This window comes from Ambystoma mexicanum, chromosome 1p, assembly GCF_040938575.1.
Source record: "Ambystoma mexicanum isolate Mex_15411 chromosome 1p, UKY_AmexF1_1, whole genome shotgun sequence".
Lineage (NCBI taxonomy): Eukaryota > Metazoa > Chordata > Amphibia > Caudata > Ambystomatidae > Ambystoma > Ambystoma mexicanum.
The window spans coordinates 510,703,939-510,718,484 of record NC_090921.1 but is presented as its reverse complement, the minus strand read 5'-3'; the positions used below and the strand labels follow the sequence as shown (position 1 = coordinate 510,718,484).

The following is a 14,546-nucleotide window of genomic DNA, read 5'->3' as shown; positions in this document are numbered from 1 at the left end:
TAAATAATCTGCTCTCCCAAGTGAGAAATGTGACAGGTTCTTGCTGAAGAGCCCCTTTCCCATTGGCGCCCCTGGGCATGACTACCTGCAACCTCCTCAATTTGGAAGGGTTTAGGCAAGGGGATGGCGCTGCTGCTGACTTAGCTATATCCTCCCACATTAGACAATTACCAGAGCCCACATAACAATGACACATCCTGATATTGATGACAGCCCTCAGCAGCACACCATTACCCCCAACACTCTGCAGTGCCTATGCACACTTCAACATTAAGCGGGCGCTTGGACATTTCAACCTCAACACTCATCAGTACCCTCGCACACGCCAATATTAGCCACAATAATCCACAGTACCCTTGCACACACACATATTAACCTCAACACTCAGTGGTACCCTTGCACACACAGATATTAACCTCAGTATTAAGCAGTACACTTACGATATCAACCTCATCACTCAGCAGTACACTTGGCCAAGCCAATATTAACTTCCCCGCTCATCAGTACCCCTTGCACACCGATATTAGCCTCAATAATCAGCAGCCAGTACCTTTGAACACACAAATATTCACCCCTCCACTGGCACCACACAGACACACCCCTGCATACAATGTACCCCAGCACTGATTAGTAACCCCACAATTCAGCTATACATTTACACATTTAAATACTAGCCCCAGCCTGACCATCTGCACGGCTATCCTTTGCCAATCCTAATCTTTCTATCCTGTCCTGAAAAACACTGTTACTTATTTTTCACCTCCTCCCTTGTAAGGTGCTCCAAGGCCTTCTGGACAGGGTCAGCGGTGCCTGAGAGCTTAAATAAAACAAACGGCAAAGCATAGCTGTACTCATGCACATTCTGATATGAAACCCCTGGCACAAAACAGAGCCAATGCAGAGTCCCCTATTGAGCGCATCACTTAGAATTTCCAGGAATCACAACACACTGTTGCCACCATAACTCAGGAGAACCTTTGCACTCTACAGTGTGAACATTAGCACACAGACGTCATCTCGTGCACACCATGATTTACATCAGACTCCACAGTACCCACACACATTCTTGTGCTGGGCAGTAACCTAACACACTCCAGTACAAACCCCTGCGCTAGGCATTACCCTCCAACATGCATTCGTTTACAAGGCCTCTTAGTGGCACAATCAGCATTAAACTAACTACAGAGCTGGGCACAGATCTCGCCCACTCAGTAAACATGTGCACTCTTGTATAAGTCGAAATGCTGATTAATTAGTACGCAAAACTCAATGCTTAATACTTTCACAAACTGAGTTATAAAACACAGAACTGGACAGGAACAACACACAATCAAGAATATATGTCTCTGGCAATGTGCCAGGGACGTCATTGGTCGAATGGGTCGTAGCTGTGACCCATGCTGTCTCCCTTGCTACCCCTGGCCAAAGATGTCTTTTTTTTTTAAAGCTTTTAGACTTTCCATCTCCTGTTGGGCCATGTTCCCTGTGCCAATGAAGGGGTGACCCCCTGGTACCACCCATGAAGGCCATTTTCAGATTTTTACTGCATTTCATACAATGTCGTAATTTGGTGTTTGGACGGATACGGAATTCTATTGTTCAATTTTACAAAGTAATCAGCTAAGACTTTCATGTTGAGGGTTGTTTGTTTGTGTGCGGAGGTGACCACTTGCAGAACTTGAGAAAAGCAGATCATGGCTTCTCTCAGATTTCCTAGGCCGCATTTCTGTGCACAGTGGGTACTTATCCAGTTAAAACCTCTTTCCTCCTTTTTTACTCCATAGCCATGTCTAATCCTTCAGATTTGTGTAAGCCCAAAAGGAGGATGGATTGCCTTCCACAGATTTCCCTTCCTAATGGGCAATGTACTGGCCGAAGATGCCGTTCCTTTTGAGCCTCTTCTCTTTTTTCCTTTTGCATGTTTTCCTCATTGACTTCAATTGAATGCCCAGCATGTCTACTTATTTGGACCCTTACTCACTTTTGGGGGTAAGTGGGGCCTAAATCATCTGCTGATCTGACATCTTTGAGGTGCACTGGTCAGCGCCCCTATGGGTACCGCTGCAGGGAGAGATTCTCATATTTGCCCGCCCGCACACATTGTGTCCTCTTTGCTGAAAGTTCCATTTCTGTTACTAATTGCTGTGAACAGTATGGTTGCACTTAAAAAGTATAAAAATGAAAAGAATGGTTAACGGGACAGTACTGTGCACAATTATTTTTGTCACAATGAGGCCTTTTGAGTTATAATGTGCTCAAAATGTCTGTTTTTTGTGCTTGAACTCTTGCTGTATATTCTTTGCTGCTCTCTCAGATCGAGAAGGACCATATATGATATTGCACTTGTGTGGTTTTGACAAAGGAAGCCTAGTCAGTGTTTGATTTTTGTGCACTGAACTGGTTGGAAATGGGGAGAGGGGCTGTTTCGCCCAACTTCACGTCCCCACCATAGTCATGTGTTGTTGCTGGGCAGATGTGGGTACCTGCCTATCCTCCTGTATCTGAGTATTTCAGGTTCGCTCCTTTGCAGGGCTGGGCTCCCCCAGCCTGAACTTGGGATGAAACGGAGAACATCTGGAGGCACTCATCATGTCCACCACTAGAAATATTTATTTATTTATTTTTTATTTGAGACTCTATAGAGAAAGAGTGACGTGACCCAGCCATGTGCAAGCTCCCCAATACACATTCCCAAGGAGAACTCAATAGGGAAGTCATCTCCTGCGTTCACACTCAACAAACCCTTTTCAGTCATTTCAGAACATTTACAATTATGTCAGGACTCCACACATTTTGATTATGCGTTTTGAAGAGGTTTTTGTCCATGCAGCATTCACCTTTTGGATTGGACTGCTGAAATGTTGGGATACCGGGCACGTGTACAGATAGGCTTTGTGCAGTGACTTCAGCATTGCTGTGAGCTTCCATATGTGTGGTTTGAGACACATTGATGGTCTCTGTGCTCGGCAAGTACTGCTAGTACTTAATCAGGAAGACTGTTGTCTATCAAAGCCGTCTAGTAAAGAAATAACAGCTGAAAACATGTCTGCAACATAATTGATCCTCCTGTCCTGATGAAGACTGCGGAATTGTGCTTTGGGGACACTAGGGATGGGTGGGTCCTGGCCATCTATAGGCTGAAACACCTGTGCCGACATGTTTTTGTATATAGTAGTGCGTAACAGATTTAAGACAAAGGGCCCTGCAGCCAACAATGACAGAATAAAACCTGGTTTGGGCACAGGGACGTCATTTGGGGGCTGCGAGGGGTAGCAGCTGCTACCCACAGTGCCCCCCTGCTACCCGTAGACCTGTCCTTGCGACCCCTGGCCCACTGGACAAAGAGGCAGTGCCAAAAGCAGATATCTGTGTTGCACCTGAAAAAGGTGGTTGTAAATGCAGCTAAATGTTCCACCACTTTTTTCACCTGGAATCTAGTTCTTGTTAGCTGGAGAAATAACAGGGATGCAGGAACAAGCATCACAAACAGGTTGGGAGTACATTAGTGAATAATGCCTGAATGGTTGGGTACAGAGGCAGTGCTGTCTGTGCAGCTCATACACAGTACTGTAGCAACGGAAGGGTGTAGTGGCTAAGTCTAGCTAGCAGGGAATGGGTAAGAGCCTTCAGTACTCAGTGACAGCACCGCATGAAAGCAAATCTCATCAGTGTTTTTCGTTGTCTGCTTTGCGCATCCAGTGAGCTTTGGGGTTTGTGATGAGAGGGATATGCCCCAGTGGCTTCTGCCACCAATCCTGCCTAGGCACTGGGTGACCTGACCCAGATCTGCCAAACCTGCATCACAGGCCCACTGTAGTAGATAGACGCTAGGGAGATAATTTGTTTACATGATGTTTCCCCCCATCTTTGAAGTAAACCATCTGTTGCATCCTCAAGCAAAATAATATATATTTGGAAGGATAGCTCTGGGGCAATGCACTTGCTTTGGGAACAAGAGGGTGCAGAGCAACATGGGGTCAGTTCCTGTTCCATTACTTCAAAGCTGGGCGAGTCTGGCACTAAACAAGATATAAAGGATCAAATAAAGAAAAAAATGACTTTTCTAGGGGTAATGTCATGGAGCTGCTGCTGTTTACATTTAAAAATAAAAAAGCCTGCAATTACTATGACCTGCAACACATCCGTCCCTCTATCGCACGTCTAACAACGAGGATGGGCCCTTAGCGACTCGCAGTGGATGGTGGGGTGCCCGTGGTGAAAACGTTGGGGGATATTCAGGCTCTGGGTTACTGGCGGGAGTTGGTTGCTGTGCAATGGTTCAAAGTGCACTATTGACAGGAAAATCCCTGCACGTATTGTCCAGGTGTAAAAGCATGAAGTGGTTCAGCCTCTGAATGTCTTCTGGTTGGACTTCAGTTGGTCAGTTGCTTTTTCCAGTCTGTGGCCAGACACCTGGCAGGAACTGGATATGTGAGCTTTGGAGTTTAGGCCTCTTCGAGATGCTCTGTCTGTTACAGATTAGCTCGAGTGATGTACAATAGTCCAGGTTGTTGTGTTGGAGGTCAGCTTACATTCACAGTAATTTGGTAATATGGGCCTATACACACTGATATTAACGCTAGATAATGGTGATCCATTCTTGTATGAAATGTATATCATATTACAATGATGTCATAACCATATTTTCCTTAGTGTACTGAGGAACAATGCTATGTGATGCCACTTCCTGTTTTGTCAAGGGGTGAAAGGTCGTGTGTCCTCACTTCCAGTGATGCAAAGCAGAATACAAGATAACAAACCTAGCCAGACAGCCGCTCTGTGTTCGTCTCAACATGGGTTGTGCAATTATCAAGAAATTTTCAAAATTGTAGATGCTTAGTTCATAAAAATAAAATAAATGTATCAAATTCCAAACAAATGAGTCTTTGTTGCTTTTTCAAAAGACAATTGTTTATCAAAAAGATCACTAATTAATTCTTAGTGAGGATGCGACTAGCACATTTCTTATTAGAAGCACACTCAGTGTGCCAATGCATTTTGGAGAGTTTTCTCTTTCGTCAGGGCAAGTCTGTGACGTTACAAAACAATAGCATGCACAACAGAAAAACAGTATACAGCATATCAGTTTCATAAAATTGAAATGGTCACATACCAAACGTGAGTAAATTCAGATGTAATTGAGGTACCGAAAGAATAGAAAAAGAAATGCAACATTTGTCAAAAACAGTTGTACAATTTCAACGGTAATTGGTAAGTATGGATGTGGTTTTACCTGTAGTGTGTGTAAAGCCTACGGGCTAAAAGTTGCTGTGCTAATACCATGTGATCGTACATGGCATTCGGGAGGAACACCAAATTCAAAAAGAAGACGAAACGATTGTGTCGTTCTGTAAGTAAATATGAAGTCACAGTCACTGTAAAAGGCCAGTACTAGGTACTAGATGTCTAGTTATGGATAGATCTATTACGGGCATACCTGCAGAGTCTGTGCAATCTCAGGGGAAGAGCCGCGGCAGATGCGGAGATGCAACATGGCATCGCCGTGTAAAGCCGTTGCTAAGGAAACAATGCTTACAATACCTCGTGACCGGATCGCGTCCAAGAAATGGCGCGGTGCGGAAGGTTCATAAAAACTGCTGCAGATTCAGTCATTTGTGGATAAATGGTGAATTTAAACATTTACAGAGGTTCACCATGATGAATAGAGAATTATGATGGGTCTGAGTAAAAAATAATTCATAGTGACACTCCTTCAATTTATTGCGGAAAATTCATATTTCCAGTATCGCAATCAGTTTTTTCTACAGATCTCCGGAACATCGATGGGTGCCACCATGGCACCCACATATGCAAACTGCTTTATGCACAAATTTGAAATGGATCACATACTTAATAACTAGGAATGGAGCAAAAATATCCACCTGTGGACACGTTACATTGATGATATTTTCGGAATTTGGACAGGCACTGAAGCAACATTCAATGTCTTCTTTGAATACCTTAACACCATCGACAGACGCATTCAATTTACCAGTGAAATATCTTACGATAAGATTACTTTCCTTGATGTCAAAATAGAGAAGAGGGGTAGTGGCTACAGCACCACCCTGTTCTGCAAAACTACTGACCGCAACAATTTGCTCCACCGGTTGAGCTTTCACCAACCCAGCTTACTTAAGAATTTACCATATAGCCAATTACTACGTGTTAAAAAGCTTGTCAGTGACCCTGAAGACTGCCTAACACAACAATTGGAAATGAAAGACACATTTTTGACATGTGGCTTTAAGAAGCAAGAACTTGACTCAGCATCCCAGAGGGTGAATGCTCTTGACCAAGACACTTTATTATCCTGCACTACAAAAGCCAAGAGAGAACTCAAATCACCAGTATATGTCTCTAAATTTTCTGTTCATAGTAACAAGATTAAAAACACCATCAAGAAACATTGGAGCATCTTTAAGAATGACGTAAGGGTACAAAACCTATTTGACCAACTTCCGGTGTTTGCCTAACAGAGGAGTAGCGACTTACGAGATGAATTGGTTCACACAAGACCGCCCACAAAAGAACCCATTACGCAGCGTACCGGGACATTCCCTTGTCTCCACTGCACTACCTACAATTTGGTAATAAAAGGCAACATTATATATCACCCATGTACAGGCAAAAAGATGTTTCTCAAAACATTCAGCACTTGTGACACTGTGAACATTATCTATGGCATCAAGTGCCCTTGTGGGAAATATTATGTAGGTCAATCAACTAGAGCAGCAAGAATACTTTGGAACGAACATCGCTCCTGTATTTGCAATGCGAACCCTAATTCAGTAGTGTCTGGTCATTGGACTGAAAAACGTCATAACCTAACACAAATCAGGTTCCTGATCCTAGAAGTGTTGACTAAAGTACACCCGCACGAAGATTTGGGCCTGCGGCTCAATGGAAGAGAAACATTTTGGATCGACAGGCTTGGGAGTTTGGCTCCAAATGGTCTCAATGAGGAGATCAACTATCACTGTTATATCTGAACGATGTATCTCCTTATGTATTTTCTGTTCTGTTTTTCATGTATTCACTCTCATATTAATGTATAGACCAGGTCTCCCTCACAGCTTTTCATAAACACCCATAGTAGGTATGGTATTTTGAGTGATGAGAGAATAATATCATTCCTCTCTGCTATTATTGATCCTACATTAAACTAATTTTGACCAACAGCGCAGCTGCGGTCTTCCACTAGTGTCGCGAATCCTGGTCTGCCTGTCTGGGACCCGAGGTGACACCCAGTGGCGTCACCACCCGCGACAAAAATGCACTCTGTAAATTGCACAATGAATCATTACACTGATTTTCAGTAGTTATTGCTCAGTTTATGGATTATCTTTGGCATACATATGTCACATGAGATTTGTTTATGTCTTATCAGTATTTTTCTATGTCTATGCTTGGAGATTATTTTCGTTAATTTCTTTTTTTTACTTAGACCCATCATAATTCTCTATTTATCATGGTGAACCTCTGTAAATGTTTAAATTCGTCATTTATCCACAGATGACTGAATCTGCAGCAGTTTTTATGAACCTTCCGCACCGTGCCATTTCTTGGACGCGATGTGGTCACGAGGTATTGTAAGCATCGTTTCCTTAGCAACGGCTTTACACGGCGATGCAAGGCTGCATCTGTGCGTCTGCCGCGGCTCTTCCGCTGAGATTGCACAGACTCTGCAGGTATGCCCGTAATAGATCTATCCATAACTAGACATCTAGTACCTAGTACTGGCCTTTTACAGTGACTGTGACTTTATATTTACTTACAGAACGACACAATCGTTTCGTCCTCTTTTTGAATCTGGTGTTCCTCCCGAACGCCATGTACGATCACACGCATGATTTTGGCACAGCAACTTTTAGCCCGTAGGCTTTACACACACTACAGGTAAAACCACATCCATACTTACCAATTACCGGTGAAATTGTACAACTGTTTTTGACAAATGTTGCATTTATTTTTCTTTTCTTCCGGTACCACAATTACATCTGAATCTACTCACGTTTGGTATGTGAGCATTTTCATTTTATGAAACTGATATGCAGTATACTGTTTTTCTGTTGTGCATGCTATTGTTTTGTAACATCACAGACTTGCCCTGACGAAGGAGAAAACTCTCTGAAATGCATTGGCACACTGAGTCTGCTTCTAATAAGAAATGTGCTAGTCTCATCCTCACTAAGAATTAATTAGTGACCTTTTTGATAAACAATTGTCTTTTGAAAAAGCAACAAAGACTGGAATTTGATACATTTTTTTGTTTTTGTTTTGAACTAAGCATCTACAATTTTGAAGAATTTCTTGATAATTGCACAACCCATGTTGGGACGAACAGAGAGCCGCTCTGTGGCTAGGTTTGTTATCTAGTCTTCTGCTTCGCATGCTTTTTCGAGCCAGGGCGCCTCCAGACTCATCGCAAACGGCTCCTGTAAAATTTTCAGACCAAATTTGAACCTTAGATTTTCTCAAACGAATTATTTTACTTTAAGGGACTCTTCCCAAAAAAAGTGGTGCCCACTTATTTTTTATTTTTATCACTTACAGTGATGTCACTTGGGGGTGGGGTCAAATGACATCACATCCTGTGATCTCATTATTGGTCAAGGGTCGTGTGATGTCATTTCCTCTACCAATGGCATTTTGATGAAATGATGTTGCTGCATTGTGCAGCAACTTTGTGCACTCATTCATTAGCCACAACAATGATTAATACATTCACTATGTTATAAACCCCAACACACCTCTAACGCACACATATAAACCATTTACACATTTTATTATCATTTTTCACAGAGTACCTTTAAATGGACGGTTCTGTCCTTCAGCTGTAGGGTCATTTTGGCTTCAGTTGGTATTTTGCAGCGGCTGTTGTCGTCCGTCAGACACACAAAGTCTTCCAAACTGATAACGTCCACATACTGAAAAACATGACTGCAGAGTGAGCTCTCTTTGAAGAAAGCGAGTGTATCACGTGTAATTAAACATAGAGACATTGGCCCTCGAAGCGCTATGAGAGAAACCCATGTGTTCTTAGAACGTCAATGAGGTCACCAGTTAGAGTGAGGAATTGGGCACGTAGTAAGACCCTCATTGGCCGCTTCTTTATCCAGCAGAGGCGTGGAACGATGAACCCTCTTTATATTACCCTGGTCCCTCCAGCTGCTCTGACAGCAAACACGACTAGACCTAGACCTAGAAATGAACGCTTTGCTTTCAAGTGGCAAAAGGCAATTTCCTCTTCAGAATAGCTCCGTGGTTAGCCGTTCGCATCAGAGATTGGGTTTACATTCTGGGAAGGCAACAGAACTATCTCTTGCCACTTTTATTGACCCCAGTAGTCATTTAACCCATCAACCATAGTAAGGTTTGCATACAAATGTATAAATGCTTACATATATTTATATATTTGTTTGCGTACCATACTAGGTTTTGCATACTTTTTAGACCACACCCATCCTGCAAGCCACGCCCCCAATTGAGCCCTCCCACCCCTCGATTTCATACTCCACTTAAAGCCCTGCCCAACACTCATAATATCACTTTTGGAAAAGATGAAATCAGGAGTCCCCCTGCCCAAGTCCTAATCTATGACTTAAAGGGTAACAATGCTGCAGCTGGTTGTTTTGCGTCTATCGGCTGGTGGGAAGGCCATGCTGCCTGTGGTCTAGTCCTTAATCGTATTGATGTGGTGCCATTCTACCCGCTGAGTGCTTTCAATTGGTAACCACTAGAACAAAGATGGATGTTTCTCTCCCAACATTCTGCATCAATGTTCATGTCTCCCTTAGCCAACACTTCACCAGGACAATGTGTACTGCATGGTTATGTTAATTTATACCGCACACCGCACACCGCAGCCACCTGAGGGCATTCTCCGGGCACTCACGTGGCTCTGCAAGAGAAGAGGGCTGGGTGTGTGAGTGAGGATAGGATGATGGGTTCAGAGCAAGCAGGAACTGATGCCTGTGTGCATTGTCTTATGTGTGCAAGTTCGTTCATTTTGAGAGGTCCCCCTTTTTGTAACCGTATGGGTAGGACTCAGTGCCTCGGATGATGGCTAGTGTTTGTGTTGGGTGTGTGGGTCATATTAGGTTAGAGTGGGGTTGTAGTTGTGCGCACATTTGGTTGAACGTGATGTATTAGCGTCTTACAAATGCACAATAAATAAAATACATTTTAAAAAGTACCTGTGCGTCTTTGTGGTGGTTGTAGAAGTAAAGGGCATTCCCCAGGAGGCCGGCCCAGAATTTCTTATAGAGCTGGAAGCAGAAATAAGAAAGAATGTTCAGTGCTGGAGGTGATGCTGGGAGCGGAAGCGGGAAGGGCAATGCAGCAGAACACACACAGAAGGCACATGGAAAATATTGAACTTGCAATAAAAACACTAGAAGATCAAAACTTTGGCGCATTCTATGCTATGAAGAAATAGCTAGCCTAACTGGCTACTAAATCTAAAGTTCAAGTTCTGTGGCGACACTGAAGACTAGACCACAGAAATGAAAGTGGCGTTGATCACTACTGCTTTGCCGTGGGGCAATTTCGCACCAATGCCGGACTATTTTGTAGTTATGTGACAGTGTAAATTTTAAGGGCCCGATTCCCATCATGGAATTTTTTGCACTGTTAAAAGTGACTTTGAACTGCTGAAAAGTGACTTTGCACTTCCAACACAAACCATGATTCATGGAACTGTGCAAAAGTATTTTTGCAGTGCAAAGTCATTTTTGCTGTACACAATGAACTTTGCACTGACTTTGCCCTGCAAAAATACACTTTGCACAGTTCCATGAATCAGGGTTTGTGTCTGCAGTGAAAAGTCACTTTTCAGCAGTGCAAAGTCACTTTGAACCGCGCAAAAAAATCCATGAATCGGGCCCAAGTGTAAAGTTACTCTGCATCACTGCTAAAATGTCTGGCACTAGTGCAAACGTTTCCAACATGGTGCAATGTATGGGATATGCTCCTGTTGCTGCTGTTTGCTGGCAGGGTGAACTCGTCCAATCAGGCTAGAGACTAGCCTATTGGACAATAGGGCCATACCAGACATGCTGCCCCAAAATTTGCAACGGTGTCCAGTCATTTATTCGAATACAAATGATCGAATTACAAAAAGTTCCAGTCAAAAGGATCGAAAAACAATTTTTTGCAAATGCATTTTTTTGTTTCGTTTTTTAAAATTTAATATAGTTCCCAATTTTTTTTTTAAAGAAAACAAGGGGTTAGGGGGGGAACCCCCATAAAAAAAAACAAAATTAAAAAAAAAATGCATTCGACCCTTTTTTTTCGGTCCTTTTGACTCGGAATAATGCCATTTGATCCTTTGTATTTCGACCCTTTCACCTATAACCGTTTGCAACACGTTAAAGCGATAACGCCCCTTGAGTATTACCCAGTATATCAGCTAAAGTAACAAGTTGCCATTTACGATTCTGGTCCAGGCCTATTTTATGCCTCAGCCCCTCGCTACTACCAGGTGAAGATAATCTGCAGGAATAGGGTAGGAAAGGGATCGCCCACATCTCTGTCCTCCGATGTGAGATCTCTTGGGTGGACACTGGATAGAGCCCAAGCATGGCATTAACATCTGAAAGTCTGCCAATGGCAAACTCTTCATTGCCACATACTCCTGAGGCAGACTTTGCAACATTGGCGCAGGCTGGGTATGCTCTAGTTGGGAGTGGATCCCTAAATCAGCCTCAGGAAGATGAGCTGTAACTTGGCACCGACCACCTTGGCTACAGGTATGCACTTCAGGTCCTCAGACTGCTGAGCTTTCCATTAAACCCCCAGGTTGTCTCTCAGCTAGGGGAGGGTTATCTCGGCGGAGCGTTATCTCAGCCTTGGTCCTGGAGCCTTCAAAGTATGACTTTAGCTGATTTTAGTAGCTGCATCCTTGAGTTTTCAACAGCCATTGTTTCAAGAAAATCCGCAATGACCCTTCAGTTGGATTGAAAGCTGTGTGTGATGTCACTTCCTGTGATCTAATATAACTTCCACTAAAACCTATGGCCAGATTCGCAAAAAATAATCTAGGTAACAACAAAAAAAGCACAGCGGATGCGTTGTGTTTTCTTGCAGGACACCTTCTTTATGACCTGCGCATTTTTCAAGGACTGTTCGCCAGTGCAAATGATGGGCTGGCCAGCCCCTTGCATACAATGGTGTCACACTCCCCACATTAATGCATGACCGGCTGGCAGCACACACATGGTTGCTGGAACAGCATTGCAGCCTTTTAGGGCCTGTCATTGAGAGAAGTCCGAAAATTGAGAAAAAAATATATATTCTTGTTTGAAGTACGCTGCTGTTCCACTTTCAAAAATGTATGAAAAGATCAAAAAATGACCCTTCCATGCATTGCACATCCCCTTCCACCTGTTTTGAACCGGCACAGGAAAAGGGTTTTTTCACAATTGAAGTGATGTTGGGGGAGAAGCATCTGAATGCCTGCACATGGATGACTAGGTGCATTTTTTCACAACTTGTTTTGGTGCAACTGAAGGGGATTTGCTAGCTCATCCTATCTTTTGCAGCACATTTATTTTAGAATGTTATGTTATGTTATATTATGTGGTTTTGTAAAGCGCGCGGTGACCCCATGGCAGAAGGAAGTCCAGGGACCAGGCAGAGAAAAGCAGCAGGCAGACCAGGAATCAGAACAGAAGAGTTTTTAGAATGTGTCCCAATGCTTTTGGTGAATTGACTCACGTGCATCATTTTGTTTTGAAAACTTTGAATGCATCATCAGTGGCACCTTGGAGAGTTGCAGTTGACCATACAGGTAATGTTAAGCTGAGGCTTCTTTCTGTCTAAAAGTAATGACATTGCACCACCGGAACATTACACAGTAGACAATGTAAGTGTACATAATATCACTCCGGGCCTCTTCTCTGTCTCCCCCTCTCCCGCTCTCTCTCCATTTCGCTCTCTTTCTTTCTCGCTCCGTGTATTTACTTTGGAGTGTTGTCATGCACCACATGCAAACCACGAGTTGCTTTAGAGTGTTGCGTTACGGAAGGAGAGTCATCAACATGTGGCAATAGGGGTAACTGTCACATGTGACACGTGTGTTGCTTTCCAGAATGCCCTTAAGAAACATCTTCTCTCTCTGTTCAGCAAAGAGGCATAAGTGAAGCCAAGTCACCAAGCTAGGCGTGGGCGACAGGAAAGGGATGTTCTCGGTGCTTTCCTGAATTTGGCGCGGCCATATTCGTGTCAGGAAGGGGGCTATTATTGATCATTTATTTCCAGACTTCAGGGCACTTAAAAGTCATCATTTGCTTCAGCAGCTTTCTTCCAATTCTGTGCCCCCTGTGAGCATGCTTCTTCCCTGTGGGCTTCTCAGCGGTGAGATGCGGTGTTCGTGAAACATCCACTCACTGCTATGGGTGCTTTTCGACATAGTTCATTTTTTATTTTTGAACCAAAGTAAAATGCAACAGGACAGAAGCAGGATTGCATTTCATCCAAGTTGGAATAGAACAAGGGACCAGTTTGCAGGCTGTGTCCTCACTGATGATGAATTTCAAGTAAAACGGGCATCCCTGCGACCGACATAAGTTATCGGGTGAACTTGCTGTCAGGGGGGGATGGTTTTGTACTCAGCCGGCCGTTCTGACCATAGTATGCAAAGCAGACTATTTGCCACCCCCTTACTGAGATAATCAAGTGCACTTGATTTTGGAGGTGAAGCCCCGCAACAACTTCAGATGATTTGCCATCATACACTGAGGGCGTCATTCTAGACAAGGCGGTGCATTAAATAGAGGCCTGAGAGACAGGCAAAATGATTTTACACCTTTACTGAACACCCTGCCCCATTCTGAAGCAGTGACAAGACGGAGGAGGCGCGTGGAAAGACCGTTTCATGCAGGCGTGAAACAAATGGATTCCTATGGATTCCACCTGGGTTTTGCACCTGCTCCCAACCAGGCGGATTTCATAGGAGCCCATTTGTAAACGCCTCCTGCAAAGCATCGTTTGCAGGCAGCCTTTACTTGCTCACGAGACAGAGAGGAAAATGAAAGTGTAAGAGGTGTTCACCTCACTTTTACTCTTTCCTTTTCTCCTCTGCCTTGTGAACGTTTACAATTACACAACAGGACCCCACGGCACTCAAGTGCTAACGCTGGTGGCCCCCTGCATGTATTCTATATGTGATATAAAATGAGGCTGTAAGATATGGGTGATATCTGTATATCTGGGTGTGAAGGATTGCCGTGTGGCAAGGGTGTATACGTCCTAGGTTTTTTTTATTATTAATAATAAAATGTTGTGCGTAATTCTCAGACAGGGTAGCCTGCTAACCAAACCCCAGTTTCAGCAAACTACATGTCAAAAGCATGTGTATGCCTGTACCCTACTAAATTAGTATCATGATCTACAGCACCTGCTCTTCAGAGGCGCAGAGCAGGTTCGGGGGTCACAGGGGCCCTCTTGCCAGCTGTAGTGGCATCCAAGTCACCCCTCCATGGGTGTTGCATTTAAAATATGTACCTCTGTTCCCAAGCCACAAAGCTATAAGAGTTACTATC

At 43.6% G+C, this 14,546-nt stretch overlaps 1 protein-coding gene across 2 annotated transcripts in view; it reads right to left on the bottom strand.

Moving 5' to 3' along the window:
* Positions 1-14,546, bottom strand: part of STAP2 (signal transducing adaptor family member 2) — a 226,550-nt gene that overhangs the window by 83,214 nt on the left and 128,790 nt on the right. For both annotated transcript variants that reach the window (XM_069649377.1, XM_069649378.1), the window contains exons 2-3: positions 10,200-10,271; positions 8,811-8,930 (exon numbers count right to left, since the gene is read on the bottom strand). In XM_069649377.1, coding sequence (XP_069505478.1) covers positions 8,811-8,930; positions 10,200-10,271 — 192 coding nt within the window. The remainder of the gene's footprint in view (positions 1-8,810; positions 8,931-10,199; positions 10,272-14,546) is intronic.